Source organism: Arachis ipaensis, chromosome B10 (genome assembly GCF_059453495.1).
Source record: "Arachis ipaensis isolate K30076 ecotype BB chromosome B10, ASM5945349v1, whole genome shotgun sequence".
Lineage (NCBI taxonomy): Eukaryota > Viridiplantae > Streptophyta > Magnoliopsida > Fabales > Fabaceae > Arachis > Arachis ipaensis.
Window position 1 is genome coordinate 12,003,599 of NC_142435.1, and position 24,447 is coordinate 12,028,045.

The 24,447-nt window shown below is 33.0% G+C and overlaps 2 protein-coding genes across 4 annotated transcripts; both read left to right on the top strand.

The window, feature by feature from the left end:
- The first annotated feature begins 5,588 nt into the window (after nucleotides 1–5,588).
- On the top strand, nucleotides 5,589–16,862 carry LOC107623727 (reverse transcriptase-like protein). Of its 2 annotated transcripts, none has more exons than XM_088506025.1 (13): nucleotides 5,589–6,054; nucleotides 9,649–9,701; nucleotides 9,798–9,891; nucleotides 9,975–10,038; nucleotides 10,173–10,274; nucleotides 10,864–10,928; nucleotides 11,061–11,159; nucleotides 11,370–11,449; nucleotides 11,519–11,735; nucleotides 13,314–13,369; nucleotides 13,466–13,561; nucleotides 13,650–13,833; nucleotides 16,273–16,862. In XM_088506025.1, the coding sequence occupies exons 2-13, from the start codon at nucleotides 9,676–9,678 to the stop codon at nucleotides 16,414–16,416; spliced, it is 1,227 nt and encodes a 408-aa protein (XP_088362151.1). In that variant the 5' UTR covers nucleotides 5,589–6,054; nucleotides 9,649–9,675; the 3' UTR covers nucleotides 16,417–16,862. The 2 variants fall into 2 exon arrangements, with proteins under 2 accessions (XP_088362151.1, XP_016181565.1); XM_016326079.3 differs by having other exon boundaries at nucleotides 13,653–13,833.
- Nucleotides 16,863–19,209: 2,347 nt separating this feature from the next.
- WDR55 (transducin family protein / WD-40 repeat family protein) lies at nucleotides 19,210–24,149 on the top strand. Of its 2 annotated transcripts, XM_088506033.1 has the most exons (17): nucleotides 19,210–19,286; nucleotides 19,366–19,613; nucleotides 20,302–20,412; nucleotides 20,526–20,558; nucleotides 20,680–20,744; nucleotides 20,834–20,921; nucleotides 21,015–21,087; nucleotides 21,433–21,539; nucleotides 21,680–21,722; nucleotides 21,820–21,876; nucleotides 22,423–22,499; nucleotides 22,648–22,696; nucleotides 22,784–22,830; nucleotides 22,916–22,989; nucleotides 23,132–23,187; nucleotides 23,692–23,815; nucleotides 23,898–24,149. In XM_088506033.1, the coding sequence occupies exons 3-17, from the start codon at nucleotides 20,312–20,314 to the stop codon at nucleotides 23,972–23,974; spliced, it is 1,071 nt and encodes a 356-aa protein (XP_088362159.1). In that variant the 5' UTR covers nucleotides 19,210–19,286; nucleotides 19,366–19,613; nucleotides 20,302–20,311; the 3' UTR covers nucleotides 23,975–24,149. The 2 variants fall into 2 exon arrangements, with proteins under 2 accessions (XP_088362159.1, XP_088362157.1); XM_088506031.1 differs by lacking the exon at nucleotides 19,210–19,286 and having other exon boundaries at nucleotides 19,475–19,613; nucleotides 20,279–20,412.
- Nucleotides 24,150–24,447: the final 298 nt, after the last annotated feature.

The following is a 24,447-nucleotide window of genomic DNA, read 5'->3' on the forward strand; positions in this document are numbered from 1 at the left end:
AATTAAAATGTTTGAAAATATTAGGCTTAGAATTAAAACGAAGTACAAGAATTGGATAGTTGGTAAAATTGAGAGCCAGTTGAGAGTAAAAATATCATGATTATTGGAAAATTGATACCAAAAGCAAGCATGAGATTAGATTACGTGGTAATGGTTTCAAATTAGAGGGTCAAAATATCATGATTACCGGAAATTTTGGGCAAATAAAAGAACTTGAAAAATAGTAGGTCATCAAACAACCATCGAGCAAAATATTAATAGAGGAAAATTTTACCCCGCCTCTAATTATTTTGCTAATTATCATTTCGTCTTTTATCGATTGAAAAATGATATTACAACTCTTAACGATTAATTTTGTCAGACATTCTACCTCTTTTGTTAATATTTTTGTCCAAAACTAACGAATTTTTTTACGTGTCACGTTAACTGATGACGTGTCATCAAAAAACCATTTTTAAGGGACAAAACATTCATTGTCGTGTTAGCAATATGCTGCAATAAAATAGGACAATTAAACTTTTGAAAAATTTTTTAGGAGACACTTAAATCCCTAACTAATTTAATCATAAACTTATCATGAACTATGAAGTAGGACAAATATCCTTAAATTTCAACAAGTCATTGTACCTGTCATTGCACTTATTATTGACTGTGGTTGGTAATAACCTTAGTTCCTTGTTTCTTCTTCTTCTTATGTTGCAGAAATTTTGTTTGATGACATGTGCAAGAAAGAGTTGGTCTCGAATGGTATTACTTTTACCACTTTGATTGATGAACAATGCAAATATGAAAAATTGATTTGGTTTGGAAGAATTTTCAAGTAATGATCAATCCAGACATTAGGACAAACTTGATCTCGTACAATACACTAATCAAATAATCAATAGCCTTTGCTAGATCTGCGATTTGCAGGAAATTAGGAAACTTGTGAATAAGATGAGAAAGAGAGGTTTAAAATCTAATAAGATCACGTTCACAACACTAATAAATGAACATTGCAAAGATAGGGACATGAAATTCGTATTGGAGATAAAAAAGAAAATAATTGAAAGGTATTGAACTTGATGAGGTAGTTTTTACTGCGTTCATATCAGCACTTTATAAAGAAAAAGAAAGAGAAGGAGGAGCAAGGAGCTGAGGCTGCCGCCAATCAAGGCCAGCAACCAGTGCAGCAAATACAATGACTTGTTGAAATTTAGGGATACTTGTCCTACTTCATGGTTCATTATGAATTTATATCTCTATGTTTGAATTAGTTAGGGTTTTAAGTGTCTATGTTTAAATTAGTTAGGGGATATATTGCTGACACGATAAAAGTCTTTTTGTCCCTTGGAATGGTTCCTTGACACGTCATCAGCTAACGTGACATGTAGACAAATTTTGTTAGTTCTAAACAGAGACATTAACAGAAGTAATAAAATATCTGACGAAGTTAATCGTTAGGAGCTGCAATGTCATTTTTCAATTGATGAGGGGCGAAATGAAAGTTAGTGAAATAGTTAAGAGTTAGGGTAAAATTTTACTCAATATTAGTACCTATTACATTCAAAATTCATTAGTGGTCCATGAATTTCAATCCAATATTCAATTTCAATCTCAGGTGAATTTATATGATTAATGAAGCAAATTGGGATTAACTAGCAATGACATGAGAACCATTAAAAAATAAGAGAAAAAGATAAATAAGTTTTTAACTTTTTAATTCGAAGACACATAAGTTTTTAATTAATTGAAAATACAGAAATGTCTCTAACCTTCTAAAATACAATATATTTAAGTTCTTCCGTCTAAAATATACAAGGACAAATCGATCCTTCGGAAGAATTTAAATGTCTCACATTTTAGAAAAAAAAAATTATATTTTTAATTAGTCAAAAACTTATTTATTTTTGAGATAAAAAATCAATGACCTATTTATTATTTACTCTAAAAATAAAAATCACCAATCTTTTCTCAACACAATTAATCAGAATAACTAAAAAAATTATTATTTTACTTTTTTCGACAATGAGTTTACATGTTTAGGTAAATTGAAATAACTATAAAATAAATGGTGTATTCTAAAACGGCTATGCTACCATGATTACGATAATTATAGTATTTTAAAAAATATTACTAAAAATTAAAGTAATATTTTTTTATTATTTACTGACGCTTTTTAATTTAAAAAATAAAAAATATTATCAAAATATTAAAAAAAAAAACCCTTTAATTTTAACAATACTTGAGTACTCTCTTATCATTGAGTTCTATTGGCTCAAACCTGACAGGCAACTTCAAGATGGGTTAAGGTTCCTGAGGTCTGGTAGTGATATTGTTTGTATGTATGAAGCTGCCATTAGTAACGGTAGATGAGTGGATGTCTTCACTGAGCATTCAATTGATTTACCCGTTTTGGCTGAAGGAGAGCATAGTTGAGAAGAAGGGTGAAGCTGAGATGGAAGCCCAATTTCGAATCTGCCAACCCAATATATTCCACTCCCATCCCAAAAATCTATGCCCAAGTCTAATCAGTCACTTTCCCAGCCCACTAAACCCGTGTCCCATCCCACTGTACCCCTTTCTCAGCTCACTAAATTCCTTTTCTAACCCTCTAAAAGTCCTTTTCAAAATCAAACAAATCCAATAATGAGTAGACCCAATTCTAAAGAATCTACAGCAGCCCAGAATGATGCACCAATCACTGGTAGTGAAACTGGTGAGCTACTTACACAATATGTCCCTCAACCACTCATTGACCCACAACACCAACCTAGGTCTGCTTCAACTTCAGGTCAGATTCAGTGCCCCAAGTTCAGCCTCAAGCACAGCCAGACGAAACACAAGAAGAAGAGGAAATGGGTAGGAGCAAGAGAAGAGTGAGAAATGTCAAGAGATCTCCACCTACAGGTCAAAGCTTTATGCAAAACCCGGATCCAACCAAAACTCCCCGTATCTTTGTGCCGGTTGATGAGGAGGAATATTCAGATGATGATCCTGTAATCCACTATTATGAGTCTGAAGGTTGTGATAGTATTGGAAGTGAATCAGATGATGACCAGTCGACAGCATACCCACAAGGCAATTTCGATGCTCCTATTGGACAAGTGAGACAGGAGGTTGGAATGGAGTTTGAGATGTTGGCTTCATTTAAGAAAGCAGTTAGAAAGTATAACATTGCTATTGGAAGGAGTGTTTTCTTCCCATAAATTGATCCAAAGCATGCAAAAGCCATATGTTATGACGAAAACTGCCCATAGCAGGTTTATTGTGCACATAGAACTCATCCACAAAGCTACCAAGTGAAAACTTTATTGTGCAGTAGAGCCATAACACATCCCAGCACTAACGCAACAGACCACAGAACATGTATTGCATTTTCACCACACCCTAACACAAACTTACACAATTTAGCATTTTGGTTGAATTACTGTGATTTAAATTATACAATTTTTATTGCTTGAATTTAAATTCTTTGTAAACAGGTGGCACCCATTATTCCACCTCTAATGATGCAACCTCTAGGACAATTAACAACAATTAGGCTACTTCTAATTAGACCTCTAACATACATTAGGCTACCTAATATCAAGAAGTCCTCAAAAGAAACACAAAGAGACCTCCACCAACTCTTCTAAACAATATCAAGTTTTCTTAATGAGCAACTCCTTAATAAGGCCTAGTGTGAGCCAAGACACTATAATGGATGCTAGTGCTGGAACTACTATAAGGTTCATGCAATTTATGCCAACCTAAAAAACAAGAGCACCAGCAAATGGAACATCAAGTGACAGTAGCAATTCCATCTTTAATTAGGATCCAATTCATATTAATTTTCTCCTATTTTAAACATAGATTTGAGCAACAAGATTAAGATTTTTTGTGGTTTTGATAGATTACTATGGATATTATATAGACTATGTGTTGCTACACTATCTTATTACTTATTTTAATCTTTTGGTATTAGGATCCTGATGTATAAAGCATGTGATGATGCTGATATTGATACTTATGTGGTTATAATTAACTTAGTTGTACCTGTCAACAAGGACGAAGCTAGAACTTCTTTTAAGAGAAGACCAACATAGAAAACACAAGTAAATATAAGGTAAAAGATAAAATTAGGGAGGGGCCAAACCATTAAAATAAAAGATTTCGTAAGTAAAATTTATTAGTTTAGGGGCCATTGTCCCCCTTCAACTACACTAAACTACGCCCCTACCTGTCAAACTGATATATGCCCTTTGGCTTCTTGGTACTAACATTAGCTTAATGTTAAAATTTTATTTGAGAGAATTTTACTTGTGTTTTGTCTATTATATTCGAACAGTATCAAATTCTTATATGTTTTTAAGTTCATACATGGCTATAAAAGTGAGAAGTTCGAATCCATACTTTCTTGTAGGATTTGGAAATTTTTAACAAAAAAAAACTTCACATAGCAGTGAAATTAACACTTCATATACAATATTGCAAGAACAGAATTAACAACAACTTGATTTCATTACATCCAAAAGTTTGAAGTTAATAAATCCTAAACATCAGACCACTATTGTTACTCAATTCTACTTAATTTTACATACTTCAATAATGAGTATATAGTGAAAATGAAACATAATAATAGATAAACAACAATACACATAACCCACATTCTGATAGTTTTAATTTTTCCTTCAAGCTTCTCTATCTTTATAATGAATTTCAACTTGACTGCATGGTCATCTTCCATTCTGATTACATTTTTCACTACATCATGAGTAGAAAATGTTTAATCATTGTTCATTTCAATTAAAATTCTAGCCAAACCTTTCTACCTACCATCAATTTCATCTATCAAAACAAAATATTTGCAATCCTGACTTTGCAGTAAGAAAACCAAACAATACGCATCATTGTTGGACAACTTTTAAAATCAAAATTACAATTTTTAACAAATATTTTTTCTACTTACTGTCTATAATAGACAACGAATGAAACTTTTTTCAAAATTTATTAATGTGTCAGATGTTATCAACACCATATTTAATTTGTAAAAAATACCTCCGACCTTTTTCTCTTTTTTTTCCCTCGCAATTAAATTTTTGACAAAACTAAAATTCGCATTCGATGTTAGTGAATTCATCTTTCGACCGCTTGATATTCTCTCTTTGAAACTAACTATAGTCTCTCCAAATTTAGCTCGGTCTATCCTTACAAATTGAGACTTAGAATTTTAATTTTGTAACTAAGAAGAGAAAAAAATTTTGAGTGTTGAAAAAAAAATTAAATCTTTAGATTGACATTACTAACACCAATAACCAAGTATTCTGAAAATCGGTTCAAACCGGCTGATCGAACCGGTTGAACCGTGAACCGACACAAAAAACGAATCAATCAAATGCTAAAATTAATGTTCTAAAAATCGGACCAAATCGGCTGATCAGACCGATTCAACCGCAATCCGATAACATTAGCGATTCGGTCAGACATGTAAAACCGTCATTTAGAAAACCGATGAAAAACCGTTGAACCGAATAAGAACCGAAAAGTTGGACCGAACCGGAACCCGCCCGGTTTACACAAAACGGAAGCTCCTCCGTTTCTTTCTCCCTTCCCCCTTTCTTTCGTGTATTCAGATTTCAGAAAGAAATCAAATCACACAACCCCAGCCAAAAAACCCTAGCACTGTAAGCCTACACCACCGCCGCAAGGAGCGGCATACTGCCGCGTCCGTCGCACTCAAAGTTCGCCATCCGTCCGTCTATCTAGCTTCCCTCGTGATCCAAGTCTTCAACCCTGTTCGCTGTCACCGATCGCGGCTGCTTCCTCGAGCTCGCGTCCGTCGTCTTTGTCTGCTCAGCCGCGCTTCCGTCGCCGTTTGTTTGCCGTTCACGTTCGCGTCTTCGTTCAGCTGTCGTCTTCGTTAGCGTTCTTCGCCGTTCACGTTCGCTCGGCGTTCACTGTTCGCGTTCACTCCCCGTTCACCGTTCGAGTTCGCATTCGTGTTCGTTTGGAAGCCACGTTGCTCTGCTTCAAACACTGCGACCAACCCGCGCGCTCCACCTAGCCGTCGAACTGCTCTCTTTTGTCGCCGCCGTGAGTTCCCTAAACCCGCCACCAGACAATACACTCACACAACACCAATACTCTGCTTCAAACTCTGCAACTTCTGATTTCTATTACAATAAGTAACTATTTGATTTGGCAGTGGTTTGGATTATTTCATAGACTGAATTAAAGTTACAATAGTTATGTTCTCTTCTCTATCACATTGATATTAAGCTTTGAAATCTCTTATTTTGTTTTAATTTTACGGCACTGAACATGTTTGATGAAATGCTTTAACCATATTTCTGGTTGGTTTTATAATTTCTAGCTTTTAGAAACTTAGTAAGTTGATTGCATGTGAAATTAGAATAATTGGATCTTAGTAATTAGGAAATTTTAGCTGCACAAATAGCATCTTCGCAGAAAACATATTAGCATGATGATTCCACTTGCATTAGTGTTCTTCTGGTCAATTTTAACTGTTATTTTGAATTTGTTAATTTGCTAATTGTTCTTATGCTGTTGTTCTGTTGTTCTTCTGTTACTTTTAATTTTTTTTTTTGGTTGTGATTTTCTGATCTTGATTTAAGCTGTGATTGAAGGTTCTTTGGTTTTGGTATTCTTAACTTTCCTGTAAGCATAGCTTTTAATTCTTTGAGCATACACGGATCAAATCATTGTTTTCAGCAATGGTGATTTTTAGATTTTTTTTTTTTGGGTTTCTTTGTTTTAAATGTTCCTATTGTTGTTGTGTTTTTGCTGTGATTTAAATGTTCTTTTGATTTTTTTTTCCCGAATGCCCAGTCAGTACTTGGTTGATTGGTTTTGCTCACTAAATGTATTTGATGATAAATTTTAAATTGATAACTCTATTACTGCTTTACTGTCTGTTTCTGTAGTTAAATTTTATTAAAGTTTCTTGAATTTGTACTGCCTATGTTATTGATTCACTGTTCCTTCGTTGCTTTTTTTGTTGTTGTTAATCATTGTGATGAGCTTTGTTAAAATTGGGTTGAAAACTACTAATCTTTCTTCATTTTTCACTGTTCTAACTTCTGTTTTTATTAAAAGATTTGCAATTGGTGATCTTTTGATTTATTATATGCTTCATGTTTTCATTGTTCTGTTCTTATGAAGAAAAAATTTGCAATTAGTGATTGTATGATTCGTGTTTTGATTGTTTTGTTATATAAACAAAATTCTGTTTTCATTGTTTGGTTACACTGTCCCTGTTACTTGTTACCCCTCCCCTCCTCTGTGTTGGATTCTTTTTGTTTCAGGCATTGTTGTGTTTTTGTTTCCGCCTCTGTTGTGTTGTGTGTTTGTTTCGTGCTCTGTTGTGTGTTTATTGTACAACACTATTGTTACGGTGGGTAACCGGAGATTAATGGGCCTGGATGGCGTTGATTGGCCCAAACGTGTGAAGGAGGTGACTTTCGAGTGGATTTGTTATTCAGTGTTCCTCCGTCCGACCTGTACGTGTGAAAGAATGGGGGGTGGTACTTGCAAAGACACTCCAATGCCTAAGTTAGCAAGAGTGTGAGCAGGTTTAAGTGTATTGGGACTTAGAGATACCTGAGAAGTGTCAGTGTATTTATAGTGGTGAACCAATAACCACCGTTGGAGTAGTGCCACTTTTTTAAGGTGTTAACCGTCCCTTTATTTTAGGGAAGTTAAGATATGGCTTGTGGAAGTGGTTAGAGGGTTTCTAGGGGCAGTTACTCATTCGAATGAGTGTTATCTGCCAGCTAACCCTCGTATCCGACTTCTTTGGAACAGGTCGTGCTCAGTACCGACTTCTGGGATAAAGGCTGGTACTGGATGGAGGGCCAACCCTTTGGGTTGGGCGTCTTTGCTTGGATCCTGGGCCCTATTTATTGGGCCAGTTTTTTTGTTTTACTTTTTGACTTAGCTACATTAAGACAATATTCTTTATCTTCAACTTGTGCATTGCAATTCAATCCAGCTATTTTTAATGGAAGTATAATTATGTTAATTGTCAACAAATTTGCAGCAAGTTATTGCATATTTTGATAATTAATTACATTTAGTTGGTGATATTTTACGTAGGGTTTTAAATTTAAAAGATATTTAGGATGTTTATTTATAATTTATTTATTATTTTATTAGTTGGCTTCTGCTTTACATCTTAATTAGCATGCTCAGTTAAGAAAAGAAAATAATAAAGTACATACATATATTACAATTTTGAATTGATAACATTTTATATAGTGTTTTAAATTTGGAAGATATTTTAAGATTTATATTAAACTATAATTATATTTTAGAATGTTTTTATAATTTATTTATTATATTATTCTAAAACGATTTTTTCGATTAAATTACGGTTAGATCGGTTGGACCAGTAAACCAATGACTAAAACGGTTCGATGACTGGTTCGGTTTTCAGAACCTTGCGTAGAATTGAAGGTTAACTCCTGGAATATGGGAAGAATCTCTTGGGTGGTGGCGATAAAGAAAAAGATTGGAATGTTGTTTAGCTTGCTTTTGTAAAAAATAAAAATAACAAACTTTCCAATTTGACCTAACCCGCGAGAAATAAATAAAATAAGGATTTGTTAGAATCTTATGCTCTAATAGAAAAACATTATTTAGTTATATATTTAACTATATATAGGGGGGGCAATGTTATGCATAATGAGTAAAGGGACCTCAAAAAAATTCTCTTTTCGGCCTATCTTATGAACTTTAAGGTGTATAGGGTTTCATTTCTTGATAATTTCAATTTTTTTTAGTAGTTCGATAGAGACATATCCTTATTAAGAATATTAAATGAATATAATCTTTTATAATTACAAAATTTATTTAAATTAGTAATTAATTTTGTTAGATAGATAATGATTTTTGTAAATAATGTGAACAATAGGCTCTAGAATTGAGCCAATAAAGTAAAAAAATACTCCACTTCAAAATTACCTCCTAAACCTACCTTAACATTAGGATAACTATCGCGAATGGAACATCATTGAATAAAAAAAAATAACAATCCAATTAAAAGTAATATCATCTGTATATTTAGGGCTTGTTTGGGTGAGTTTCTAAAAAAAGATCTTTTTTTGAGTTATCTTTTTTTAAAAGATCTTATGAAAAAGTAAAAGTAATTTTATGTTTGGATATCTCATACAAAAAGATCTTTTTATCTATCAATTATATTTGGGTATAATAATATAAATATTTTTTTGTTTATTTATTACATGAAAAATATCTTTTTTTTTAAGAAAAAAGATCTTTTAAAAAAAAGATATAAATTATAGTTTCTTAAAATAGATTTTTTTTATTTTTCTAATGCTTTTACTTTTACTACTAGAAATTTGTCAAATTTGCTAAAAAATAAAAAAGATTTTTTTTTATCGAAAAAAGATTTTTTTTATCAAAATAATAACGCCCAAACAAACACTTATTGAATTGAACATCTAACTTATTCATTGTATTGTTTAATATTTTCATTGTCTATCTGTATTTTTCCAATTAGTAATAATCATTTTTCTCATCGTCTCAATCTTTTCGTGTTTGGCTGTTTACTCGGTTTCAAACGTTCGAAAATTCCTTCTCCGTTCCCTCTTTTTTCAAAACTCCCAAGTCCCAAACACAGCATTAAAGACCCTCCTTCGTTTTTTTCAGGTCAGGGAAGTCGTTGCTGTGAGAGAAATGGCAGAAGCAAGTGCCCTTCGCAGGTCTTTATTTCCCTGTGCCTGTATTCGCTTATTATTCTTTCTTCTCTCTCTCTCTCTCTCTCAACTTGTTATAGTTGGCTCCGCATTGTGTTTCAGTCGAATCGAAGAAATTCAAAAGCTTTCTAATGACGAGGAGTTAGATGATTCGAACTTATATCCTTTAATCGAAGAATGCGCTCTTCATGTTCAGGTATTGTTACTATTCTGCCCTTTCCTAATTCTCACTCTCAATTCACTTTCACATTTTCTTTTCTTTTCTGTTCGACTTTGCAGACCAGAGTACACCAGGCTCTTGCGGAGTCCTCGGATTTGGCTTTCTTGCCTCAACAAGATTTCGGTAATCTTTTATTTATTTATTTATTTTAATTATGGAATGTGTCTTGGTGGATTTCGATTTAGTTTAGTTTAAGTTATTCTTGTTATTGTTGGTTTTTTCTTATTTTTTATTTCTTCTTCTTCTGGTTTTTGGAGATGCTTGCATGGAGCATTTGAAAGATGAATTGAACAAGGTGGAGGCTGAAGGCACAAATGAAGCAAAAGAAATAGAGCTTCTAATTGAGAAACATAATTATGGTATGTTGAACCTTTTATTATGTGTCTGAGACAGGAACAGAAATAGAGAGACAATAGACATGAAAATCTTGTTTGGTTCTGGAGATAAGGACAGGATCAGAGACACAAAAATATGTTCCATACTTAGTAAAAGTGGGGACCGAAAATATCAGTATCTGGCTGATACAAGGATCGATGTAAAAAGAGATACTACTTAGGGTGTGTTTGTGAGTTCAGAATTTTGATAGAAGGGGTGGTGGAATAGAATTAAGCATAAAATTGACCCATGGATGCTCATTCACAGTTTAACATCTGGGTTGTCACAATTAAAATGTAGCAAAGGTGGAAACAACAGTTACACACAAATTTAATGTGTCTAGTTCTGAGTAGAACTGCGAATTAGTTTTTACTTATTTTAAGATCACTTAAGAATTTCTCATGCTAGAATTAGGCAAGTATTGACAGGGTTTTTGATCACATTACTCTTGTGGCAGTGACTGAGTATATCTTGGTCAAAGACTAAAATAAGATTTGGAGTTGATTTTCGCTATGCATCTCTTGTCTAAATGTCTAATGCACCACCAGAATTTAATTGTGTTCCTTTCTTCAGATTATAATCTCTTACAGGCCAAGTGTGAACAGATCAGATGTTCATTAGATTACGATACATCAAAGGTTGGTACATGCTTCTCCTTTAAAGAAGCAACTTGTTCGGTTTTGCACTTTGATCCTGGAGGTTATGGGATTTTATGTGCTGCAATAATAATTGTAGTTTGACATTGGCTTCTGTTGTGCTAATAATTATAGGATCAGACGACAGAAGAGAATAGTGAAGCTATTGATTCGTCTATGCTTGCAGATGATCATACAACTATAACTCTCGCAATTCTGGACAATTACTTAGAGGTCTTGATGACTAAGTGTCTAAGCCTCACTACTTTCTGTTTGTTTTCTTCTTGAGCAGTAGTGAGAATAGGATTAATTTCAAAGACTTGGCATTTCTATTATTATCAATTTTATTCTGTTTTTGGTGGTTCTTTAAGCTAGTTTTTAATTTTTATATTAATATATTAAAGAGCATAATCTTATTGTAGTGTTGTCTTTCCTATGTTACAGTATTTACAACTTGAGGATGAGATTCATGAAATGAAGTCAGTTGTAGAGTCATTGGAGGATCTTCAGTCTAAGTTCAAATGGTAAGTTCAGGTCTTTTGTTTAAATTAGATATCTGTATTGTGGATCATTCAGCTTCTTTCTTTGTTTAGGTTTGACGCTATCGACCAGATTGAGGATGCATTAACAGGTCTTAAAGTGCTTGCATTTGAGGACAACAGCATTAGGTTGTCGTTACGGACTTATATGCCAAAATTAGAGGATCTTTCATGCCTATCGAGAGTTCACGATACCTTTGATGTATCTGAGCTGAGTCATGAGTTATTAATTGAAGTTTTTGAGAAGACTTTGAAGTTAAAGAATGTTCAGGTATCAAAATAGGTCAATACTTCTTAATTTGATTTGTTTGTTCCCATCATTGTTCAATGTATTTTACAATTGGGTTCAGCACTGATATGGAGACAAAATGGTATGAACTATAACTATGTTAGCCAAAAGTAACAGTTTGAATGTCACCATTTACGTAAGAGCCTTTGAAATTATGAGATGCTTTAGTCTATCAAATAAATTTTTTTCAGGTTGTTTTCTGTGTCTTTGAAGTGGCCAATGACCAAGCAACTCTGGCTCAGTTACTTAAACATTTCCATACATCCATTGGCTTTGTAGTTATCATTGGTATCTTGTTAAGATTTAGATGGTGACTATTTTTTGGGGTGTGCTCAACTTTTACATTTATACCAGATTAGTGAGTAAATGTTATATTTTGCTGGATATTTAGTATGATTACATCAGTGGACTCACAATATCTCCTTTGACCACAAAAGAGACAAAATTCTACAACATTAGGTGTGCCCAATGATACGAATAAGTAGGTTACTCCGACTTGCTCTCTAATGCATTAATTTATAATCCTATGTTGTTTAACTTTGTCTACTTATTAAATGCAATACTTTAACTTTCGCTACACTCAGATTATTTTTTGTTACATTTAGGCCTAATCAACCTTATGTTTAAGTTTCTCATACGTGAGTGCTACTTTGTTGTCCCAAATATACTTTAAGTACTACTGTTCCATTTCGTCTACTCAACCGGAATCCTTGGTTTCCATATTCATCGAAGTCCCCATAATTTTTATACTGGATCTGAAATAATTAAACTGTGTGATTCTTAGTTGGTATTGGTGCTATTGTTATGTGAAAATCTGGTGTTATCTCACTCTGATCTTACACAAGTAACTAGTTTTGATGGCACCATGTTGACTTTTTATTGCTCAAATATAGGCAATCTAGACTCTTTTTCCCAGAACCTTCAACCTTCCATAAGTCACTCAATCATATGTATCTTCCAAATCTAAAAGCATCTTCAAAGTTATGGCTTATTATCTTAATCCGTGTTTGATTTGCACATTTTTGTATGCCTACCTTGTTTTTATTGTTGAGAACTAAGTTGCTTCTTTTCCACTCATTGGTTCCTTGGACATTGAACAACTTTGTGGACCAATTTTTATCTTTATTGCCAAGATAGATCTATCCCTTGACAAGTTATTATCAGGTCTCACTACCTTCCCATTATCAATATCCATTCTCTTCAAAACTTAGTATTCCTTTAAACTCTCACAGTTTATGATAGAAGGTAAAATTTGCCTGCCTCTCTAGTGGTCATCATATCCATTAGAAATTTGAACAATCTTGGGGCTGTTCTTCTGGTAGTTATATGGTAGATGAAGGAGCTCAATTCTAATATCATGATGTCTCATGTGTTGATTCCTAAAGATTCCTGTTTGGAGTAATATTGTTCTAAAGAGTCTGAAATTATTGATATGCTTCTGTTTGGTTTAAAACAACTAAAAAAAATATTAAGTAGGGCCATTCATCAATTTATTTATCATTTTAACAATCCTTGTAATCTTCGGATGATATAGTGATGTTTTTTGGAATTCATATACAGCTCTTTCCAAACAACGTACATGTGAGTGACATTGTTGATTATGCTAAGACTGTCAGGTTTGCCATTTACTGTTTTTCTTGTTTTTATCAATTTATTATCCCCATTCCTTTTTGGTTATAACTCATACTTCTTGACTATCATTTACCATGCAGTAAGTCGTCATTGCAATGCTTTATAACAAAATTGCAAGATAGAATAATACTGAGCACACTTAGGTCTCTTGTTGTAAAGGATGCTAATAAATCGAGGTTAGATTTTTATATTATCATCTTTTGTTTTTTATTTTCTTGAAGTTGGATTATGATTTGGTATTCTCTTTACCATTTTGTCTCAAAGTAGACACATGCTTGAATACTTGGACAAAGATGAGATGATTGTAGCTCACATTGCTGGTGGAATTGATGCATACATAAAGCTGCCTGATGGTTGGCCGATATTTGCTTCTCCGTTGACATTGATATCTGTCAAGAGATCAGATAGTTGGAACAGAACTTCTCTAAGTTTTCATGCAAATGTTGAGGTGAGAAATTTCATTCTTGACAGTAAGTATCTTTGCGATTTTTCTTATGGAATGTACAAACATTCCTAATGTGATGTTAAAACTCGAGTTTTCACCTCAGCTCTTACTAAATAATTTAGTTGACTCTAGATATTAGAGGGATGCTTAGAGCTGAATGTATTATACATATCTTTTGTTAATAACTACAAAATTCAGTTACTTGGCAAATAATTTAGTCTTAACTCTCAATAATGTTATTTCTCCCGACAAGTGTTCATATGACAACATTATGGTAGCGTTTGTTTTGAGGTATTGGGACAGAGACTGAGAGACTAAGATTCAATATCATGTTTGTTGGTTCAGAGACTGGTACTAAAATTTCTGTCTCTGTCTCTAAAATTTCAATATTTCAGTATCTCCAAAAAGTAGGGACACAGGGGACTAAAATTTTTAGAGATGGAGACTGAAACTTTAATAACATTTTATACCTAAAATATTCTCATTTCAATTAATTAATTCCAATTTTATCCTTTGTACAAATTAAATTAGAATTTTATTCTTGTTTCAATTTCTGTCTCCTACTTTGCACCAAACAGAATACTGAGATTTATTTCAATCTCTATCTCTTAGTCTCTGTCTCTCAGTCTTAGTCTTTTCGTCCCGTCTCTCCACCAAACGCTACCTATTATTGTATTTCAAGATGTCAGCTTGTCCAATTTGAGGGGGTTCAATTCTGAACTTCAACAGTCGATGTTCTGGCGTATGTTATCTTTTCTCTCTTTGAAACAATACCATGTTTGTAAATTTATATTTAATGATACTTAATACATTTTGATTCCTTCTCCCTACTCTTTAAGTTATTGGGTAAATACCAAATTGGTTCCCAACAATTTTTGTCCAATCCCAATTTTTATTACGATGGAAGTCCCTAACAATACAAATTGTGGTACAAAATGGTCTCAGGATTTAACAGTGAAAATCTTCAAGATTTAGAAATGAAAATCCATCCCTCACCATTAAAAAATAGGACATATTAGTCTACAGAAGAACTAATACATATTATCATGTCCGAGAATCGGACCAAATCGGCTGGTTGAAGTGGGTTAACCAGAAATTTGCCACCAATTTGTTTTGGTTCAAGACAAAAAACCAGTTGTGAATAAATCGGTAAAAAACTGAAAAACTTGGTTAAAAATCAGTTCGATTTTTTAGCAGTTAACCTATTTAAAATAATAAAATAAAAAAATTATTTTTTTGAAAAAATGTAGATAAATATATTATTTCATTATATTCGGTTAAATTCCGGTTAAACTTAAACCTTTGAACATCTAGTTTCATCATTTTAGTAACTGGTTCGGTTTTGAGAACCTTACATATTATTGAATGGTGAGGGATGAATTTGTCATTTTAAATTGAGACTTTTTTGTCCTATTTTTTACATGGTTAGGGACCTCAAGTGTGATAATAAAAGAAAAATGTTACCAATGGAAATCCTACAACGCCAGAATCTTAGGGGATCAAAGTAGGTGCTAGTTATTTTGCAGAAGACCATCTTGGCTACCCTTAGCTATCCCTATCTAGGTGTTCAGCCAGTTAGCCTGTTATTAGGGTGGCTTTCCATTGCCATTTGACTTATTAGTGAAGAAACCCAAAAATATGCAACTGCCTCCTTATAAGGGCAAGAGCCCATACTTGGAGCACGAATTCATACGTACGTAAGAAGCCCAGTTGGATCTAGTGTAATCATGTCTTCAACATAGGTATATATATAACTGTCACTAATGAGGTCGCGCTAGTGAAAAACTTTTCTAGGGAACAATATGCCAAACATTTAATTGTCAGTTGAATATTTGAGTCGCAAAAAACAGTTTGCTTCGAGGAGTTTACAAGATGGTCCTTGAATCCTCACAATGGTGTTGAAATCTTAACCTGTACTTAGCTTAAGACTCACAATCTCTCTTGTTGCAGAAAACTTTTTTATATGTGGTCCAAAATTTTTTATAGTAAGTTGTAAACTGATAATTAAGAGGAGCTGTTTTGATCTTAGATACTTTATAGCTGCTCAATCCCTCCATGCGCCTGAGATCCTTGAATGCTCACTGTTATGAATTGGTGGTATCTTAACTGCTTTTTATTTGTTTTTGGGAATGCAGTGATGCACTTTATTACTTAGATTACGCAAATTGCAGAGATTTGGCACTGAAATGTGTTCTCCTCACCTGACAACTTTATTTCCCATTCTAGTGTTACTTGCTTTCTTTTTGTTACCTTTTAGGTTATATTTGGTTGGGTGAAAAATGGGTGGAAATTTTCATGTATAATCTTCATGTGTAATTTTATCCATGGAACTCGTCCGTGAAAAATTGCACCCCATTTTTAACCTGCTACCAAATACTCTCAGCATTATTCTGATTGACAATAAATGATTGGAAGATTTCATGCTGACTTTTGACTTTTCAGAAGTTCGCTAACTCATTAGATGATGACGTTCGCCAAAATATATTGAGCTTTGCTGATGCTGTTGAAAGGATACTTAAAGAACAGTTGCAGTTGGATCTTCAAGCCAGTGATAGTTCTATTCAGCCTAAGGATATCCGCGTCTGATTATGTGATGCTTAAATTCATTTTCTTCTTTGTTGAAGCAAATGGCAACTCATTAGATATGTGATGCTCAAGTTACTTAGATATTTTAGGTCTTAATTTCTTAGAAAATGTATCATTTTCCTGTGTACTTTTCAATATGTTTGGTTCTAAAACGATACACATGGTTTTTTTTATTTTTTCAATGCATGTCACTAGTATTATTACGATGATAGGAATTTGAGAGTACTTTAGAAGATAGTCTTCAAACTGATCTAATCCACAAGACTGTTTGCAACAACTTGTGTAGCAACATGATCAACTTGAAAAGTTGGTAGAGCTACAATTTTTCGCTTGTTTTCTCGTGATGGAACATTTTCCAGAAGAACAACTATCACTTGTACTCTTAACTTTGTCTACGATGTCAACATCTGTATATTTTATGAGCAGTACTTTTTTCATCCTATAAACCATGATCAGTGGTGCTTTTCAAAATTGAGAATTCTGTTAACAACAAAAAACAATCTGTTCAGAATTAGACTGAAAAATAAAACAAATGGCAACATTTATTTAATATCAAGTTTATTGGTAATGAGGTAGAAAAGAAATCCAATCATTTTTTTATAAAATTCACTTTTTATCGAAGGAAAAGTAAAGGGAAACAACGTTTTTTTTTAAACAACGTAAACAACAGGATAAATAAGAAATGTTAATTTTAATTTTTAAAAATCAGATTTTTAATTAATTAAATATAATTCTTGTTTTGAATTTGGCTTTCAACAACCACAAATCCTTCCCCACACATTTGCACCTAGTCCCACCTCTCCTCCCAACAACCCCCTGCCGTCTCTTGCGAACCATCGCACGTCCGGCTCCCTCATGCCTCCGCAACCCCTCACGCATCCGTATTTTGTAGCGCCTCCCCAACCGCCGCACCCAGCCCACCCTCGTCGCACCTCCAGCAGCCCAGCTTCGTCCTCCATTGCGCCGTGGGGATTACCTTTGCGCCCTCACATCATTATCCTCAATTGCGTCCTTCCCTGCTGTCGGTCTTCTTTTTCTCCTTCCGCGACGCGGGGCGCTCTCTACCCTCCATTAATCACATCCAGGGACGGATGCAAGTGTAACGGTGTGGGGGCAAGCGCCCCACTATAATTTGGAATTTTTTTTGAGTAGTATATGATAATAATATTTATTTGCCCCCATTAGATTATTAAATTTGACCCCACAATAATTTTTTACTCAACTTGTGGTACTTAATCGTCAATTTAAAACTTTTATATTAGATATTCGTTAAAATGATCAATTCTCAGATTTAAACAAAATTAGTGTTCTTTTTTAAAAATCAACTCAAAAGAATATTATTTATTTTCTTTTCAAATTAGTTTTAATTTTTACGTAGCCACTATATTAATTGAAAGAACTTTTTTAATTATGAATATCAATAAGAGTCGGCTTCTAATTGTGTTGGGAAGTGAATTTTTAAATAATTGTTTAGTAATATATATAAAAAAAAATTATTTTTTAAAAATATAAAACCTAAAAGAATAGAACTTTTAAATTATATATTATTATTTAAATTATTATTTTCGTGTTTTAATTTGTATATTAGATATTTTGAAGGCTAATCATATTTTACAATAACAAAATATAATCATAATAATAATCATGCTATATGTACATAAAAAATAATTATCTGTATAAAATATATATTAAAATATAGAATACACATTGAAAATAAGTTAAACAATATATGTATTTATACATAGATATATAGTAGTTAATGGATAATTTAATATTTAATTTTTTATATACATATATTATTTTTATTATAAAAATTATTATCATATTATATAAATTTTGCCCCACTGCTAAAATTTTCTGGATCCGTGACTGATCACGTCGCACACCTCACGGATGTTTTTTTTTTTTAACTGTACATGGATGTTTCGTTTTCATTATACATTGATGTTTCTTTTAAGTTCAATAGATGTTACTTTTTATTATACATCTATGTTTCTTTTTTTTGCGGTGCTGAGGTCCAGTGTTGCTGACGACGTCGACGGCGTGACAGGGGAGGGAGGAGTAGAGTGGCTGCTGTGAAAATAGGATAATGGAAAAGGTGAAAAGTGTAATTGGAAATAAGGATGAATAATTATATTAGGATTTTTTTTTTAATGTTTAGTGGACTTGGAATGCAGCTGGTTGTTTACATTATTTGCATCTCCCATTATTTACTTAGAAAACCGTTGATCAAATATTCAAAGTGCTTGAATAATGAATTTCGAGTTGTTTCAATGATAATACCATCAACATAGATTTGGACGACCAACAATTCATTATTCTAGTATAAAGTAAAAAGTGTACTATCATGAATGCGGCAAGCAATTGTAGTTGTTGTAGTGGCCACAGCTAGGACGAGAGTTGGATGAAGAGTTAGGGATTTAAGATAAAATAGGTTAAATTAGAGGCGTAGTTTAAAAATTTTTAATAATTTTTTAGAATTTGAATAATTTTGTTAATCAAAATTTATTTTTTATAAATATAAAATTATTTTTGTATTTTTCTGAATAAATTTATCAGAGCCTCCTAAATATATATGGGTAGAATGATAATTAATCTCAAAAAGAATTATAATTCCACTATAAAATTTAAAACAAGAGAAAAATTAGGATTTCACAAAGAATCATCGGACTATGTAAATCTAGCAGGGCATGCAAATTTTAATGGGAACTTTATGAATATAATTTTTTGAAACCGAATAAAAACGTAAATAAATATAACATTTATATTTTTTCATAAAGTTATTAATATATCATTTCACTTGCTTCTAATTTTCGCACTCTTCAATTTTTCTTTTTCTTTTTCTTTTTCTTCTTAATCCAAACTCATGAGTGATGAAAAGGAAATATATATTTTCCTTATTTTCTTTTTTCAACCAAACAAAGCAAAAATAAGTCGATTTGGTCTGAGGTGTGTGTTTCTTATTTTGTATTTTTTGTTTTTAGGGGATTTGAATTTAAACATTTAGGCCTAGGTTTACATGCAGACAATAAAACACACACTCTTAAACCCTTCCTTCGCCGCTTTCCCCCTCTCAGCCTCTTCCACACTGCCGCTTCGCCCTCCTTGGCTTCGCCTCTCTCTTCTTTGTCTGTCTCTGTTCGCTGACGGAGTGTTGGTCATCGCTGCTCATCTTTCATCACTCCAGTTAACCTCGGGTAGGCATTCGATGCAAATGGAACTTTTTGGTCTCACACTTCACACGGTGATATTAGTTTCTGAATTCTGAGCTGCAACTCTTGCTGAACGTTAAAATTTAAATATCTGTTACGTTAATTGTCGTTCTTTTTCCCAGTTATTTAAATAGGAATTTCGGATTTTGATTTTGAGATTTCTCTTTTTGAATTTTAGTGTAGCAATGAACAGGAAAATCGTGAATTGACTTGACAAGTGGAGCATACTTGAGCTCTACAAGTCTAGTTAGACCCTCGAGTTTGACGAGCATATTTCCTATTCAATTTATGTTAATTTCATTTCAACTAAGACAGCATAAAAATAGTGTGGTTGACTAATGGAATAAGAAAAACATGGAATAGCTTAGGAGAAAAGATGGAGGAGGAGAGATTGCTTGCATGTGTTAATTGAGGTTAAAGAGTATTTCACGTTGGTTAGGCTGCCTTTTTATTATGATTTAATATCAACTTCTTCATCAAATCATATTTGATTAGTGTAGATCTCTGAAAGGAATTTAAATCTAGTTGCCTTTTAATTTTATTCAAGTAATTTATTTTTAATTAATTAGTTCAAAATCAAGGTGTTGAATTTTAGTAATTCTTAACTTAATTGAATTCCAATGTGCTTTCCCCCCTTCTTTTGGTTTAAGCTTCTCTCTATTCAATTCACTAGAGAGAACCAAATGGCGATGGAAATAAACCTCGGAAAACTTGCATTCGACATAGACTTTCATCCCTCCGATAATCTTGTTGCTGCCGGACTCATCACTGGTCACCTTCACTTGTTAGTTATTTAGCTGGCTTCTTTCTTTACTTTTCTTTTGATTCTTTTCTGCAATATTTTTTTTTTCAATTTTCGTGTTTAATAACTATATTGGAATTGTTATGTCTTTCTAGATATCGTTTCAGTGTTGATAGCGAGCCTGTGAGGTATAAATTATGAAAGTTACTTGCTTTTCAATAATTTTGTTTGTTGAATACATGGACAAAAATTGGTTTTTTACTTTATTTGGTTATTTGGTTTGTTTGGGCTTGTTTGTTTTGAGTTAAGGCTGTTGGAAGTTAATGCCCACTCTGAGTCCTGTAGAGCTGCTAGATTCATCAATGGTGGACGTGGTAATGCTCATTCTATTGTTGCTTGTTCTATATTGCATATTAAGTTGGCTTAAACTGATTGAAAATGGTTGACGTGATTTGTGTTTTAGCGGTTTTGACGGGTTCGCCAGATTGTTCCATACTGGCTACTGATGTGGAAACTGGAGCTACAATTGCGCGGCTTGATAATGCCCACGAGTGAGTGAATTTAATTCCAATTAAGATATTTTTATGTTATGCTTGCTTATTATGCATATGCTTAACTTTGAAAATTTTATTTGTGTCATGCAGGGCTGCTGTTAACAGGTTGATAAACTTGACTGAGTCAACTGTTGCCTCGGGAGATGATGATGGCTGCATTAAGGTAATTGTTTTGGGTCATTTTACATTTTGAGCATGTGTTAATATTCATGCAGTATCCAGTATGTTTTATGATATTAGAAGACTAATAACTGATAAGTGATAATTTAGTCACTATTCACTAATATTCAAAAAATTACTGATCTTAATCAATTATTATCTTCTATGAAGATCCTATGGTCTTCGCAAGGATAGAGAATATGGTGTCCTACCATTCCACTTCCTCATTGTAGTGTAAATATTTGGTTTGGAAATTGTACTTATTTTTTAATGCAAATGTATTGGACTTTTGGAGTTGAAAGGATGAGTGCTTTCTCTATGCTTTTTATTTGGGTTATCCTCATTGTAGGTATGGGATACCAGGGAGCGTTCTTGTTGCAATACATTTGACGTCCATGAAGATTACATTTCAGACATGACTTTTGCATCTGATGCAATGAAACTATTAGCCACAAGGTAGTGAATTCAGTAGATTTATTCAAAGTCCCTATGTGAGATATATATATACACACACACACACACACACACACACTTTTCACTGGCATCTAAATGCTATCTAAAATCTTTTTGCCTTTAAATTTATTTTCATTGTTAAGTGGAGATGGGACTCTATCTGTTTGCAATCTACGGAGAAATAAAGTAAGTTGTATATTATTGTTTTCTTTTTCCTTTTAAAAATTAAATGCTTATTGTTTGTTGCGTTTGAATTTTATCATCGCTTCCTGCTTTTGGATAGGTCCAAGTTCAGTCTGAATTTTCTGAAGATGAGCTATTGTCAGTTGTTATAATGAAGGTATCCTCGTCATAGTTACTATTTGATGTATCTTCTGGGTTTTGACACTTATTTATTTATTCTTGTTGATGAGTTTAAAAACTTAGAAATGTTAATATTAATATGTACTTTAGGTGTCCTCTTATTAGACTGGACCTGCTTATTTTTAAACATTCTTAGTTATTATCATGTGTGCATTTGGCATACTTCCTGATGGAACAATACAGATGAGGCTAATTAATATTCCCTCAATATCATTGTATAATATATATTGATGAAATTGCTGCCATAGTATTATGGGAGAGACTTAATCCTATGTTGATTTTAGCGTTGAAAACTTCCATCTTAAGTAGCTTCAAAATGGCCAAAAGGTGGCCTGGTTGTTTTGAAGAGCTATTTTAATTGACGGAACTATAAAACATGGATGGGAAAGGAAATAGATACTTTTTTCCTGTATTTTAGAAAACGCTTCTAAAAATTATTTAACAATATAAAAGAAATTTGAGGAATTACTTGTATAGAGAAAATTGTTTTTATATTGTTGATGTTTAATTCTATTGTGATCAGAATGGTAGGAAAGTTGTCTGTGGATCACAGACTGGAGTCCTGCTCTTGTATTCATGGGGATGCTTCAAGGATTGCAGGTATTGGAATTTAGAATAAAGAAAATCGCAACCGGTTATGTTAGGAAAATTGTTTATGACAGATATTAATTAATTGGTTATTATATTTCTCATGACTTTTAGATTCTTTCTCTTATTGATGCTCTTGCTTAATGGCTCCAATTCACAGTGACCGATTTGTTGATCTATCACCAAACTCTATTGATACTATGTTGAAGGTAAGTAGATTTGGACTATTTCAGTATCACTTTCTACCATGTTGACCTCGTGTAATAAAGTTTTGAATAATTCCTTTATAATCTCAGCTTGATGAAGATAGGATTATTACTGGATCAGAGAATGGGATTATCAAGTGAGACTTTACAATATGAAAATTATATTTCAATTTCTTGTTTCTTTAGTACTCCATTCCAAGTATATATATGTTCTTTGTTCAGCCTGGTTGGGATATTACCTAACAGAATCCTCCAGCCGATTGCAGAGCACTCAGAATATCCTGTCGAGTGTCTAGGTAATATGTGGTCTCTTTCTCTTCTGTCACCATTTCAGCATGCTTACTATTTTTGCCCTTTTTTCCGTCTTTCTTTTCTTGCTCCTAGCTGCAAGTCTGATCCATGGTGTTGTTTCTGCTTTTACCCTCATTTTCCCTGCAGCATTCTCTCATGATAGAAAATTTCTTGGCAGTATTGCTCATGATCAAATGTTAAAGGTACTTAATTTCCTTAATTCTTTCCCCTCCAATATTAATAGTAATTTCTTGCTCGACTTTAATTTTTTGCTCATTCACGCTAGCCACTAAGAATGTCTGGTTAAGTTAGAATTTTAGTATATTTAAGGAATTTCCACTTCAGTCCTCATCATGAATAGGCAAATATTTGGTAACGTTTACTTCAATTTGGATAAATATTTTCCATTCAGAAGCAGACAAATGATGAGATCTTTTTTCAGCTTAAGGAGTAAGGCAAATAAATTTATGCCTACAATGACATGGTATATAGCTTAATGACCTTTTGGTTTGAGTGTGGAGCTATCTAGCTGCAAACATTGTCAGCAGATTCCTCCTTAATTGGTCTTCTATTCCTCCTTAATTGGTCTTCTAGTCCTTCATCATAATATTGTGAAAACTAGTTGTGTATACGTGTATGTTCTGCGGTTTGTATAGAGTATACAGATGAGTTTAGCATCTTAACTTTCATAAATTTCTTTTCCGCAGCTATGGGACTTGGATAATATTTTACAAGGTTCAGGAAATTCGCAAAGAAATCGTGATGGAGCTAGAGACAGTGATGATGATGATGAGATGGATGTTGATACTGATTCTTCCAAGTTTAACAAGGGTATGTTTTAATAAATTCAAATGATATGCAAATTTTCTATATTATACATCATATACTTCATTTTATGTTGCTACCATTGCAGGGACCAAGACCAAGAGGAAGCTTGGTAATAATGAACATGCCTTAGGCAGTTCAAACGATTTCTTTGCAGATTTATAGGAAATTATTCATTATTCAAATGTGAGAACGTGCTTAATCTTGTTTAATGAAAATGGCTTTCTTGGGTGCATTTTGCATCGTTATAATTTTGTTTTTATTTTTCTTTATTACATTGTATCATTGTTAATTTAACAAGCAGTGGTGTTATATGTGTTATTCTTCGGTATTGTGTTAATTTTTCCTCAACATTTTAATAAGTTTTTTGTCGAAGCTTGGATACTCTTCGAATTATGGTCTTAACTAAATTTAGAGCAAGTTCAGTATGAAACATTTATTTTGAGCCAAGTAATCTTTCAGTTGGAGGGGGTTGAACATGAAAGAATGGTAAACGATTTTTTGCTGACTAAAATATTGGATTAAAAAATTTGTGATGTCATTTTCTTTAGATAGTTAACGGTTCGAACGGTCCTGTCTGTCAGATGCGGCTTTTTAGCCAGTTGACATGACCCAAAACGATGTTTGTAATTATGAAA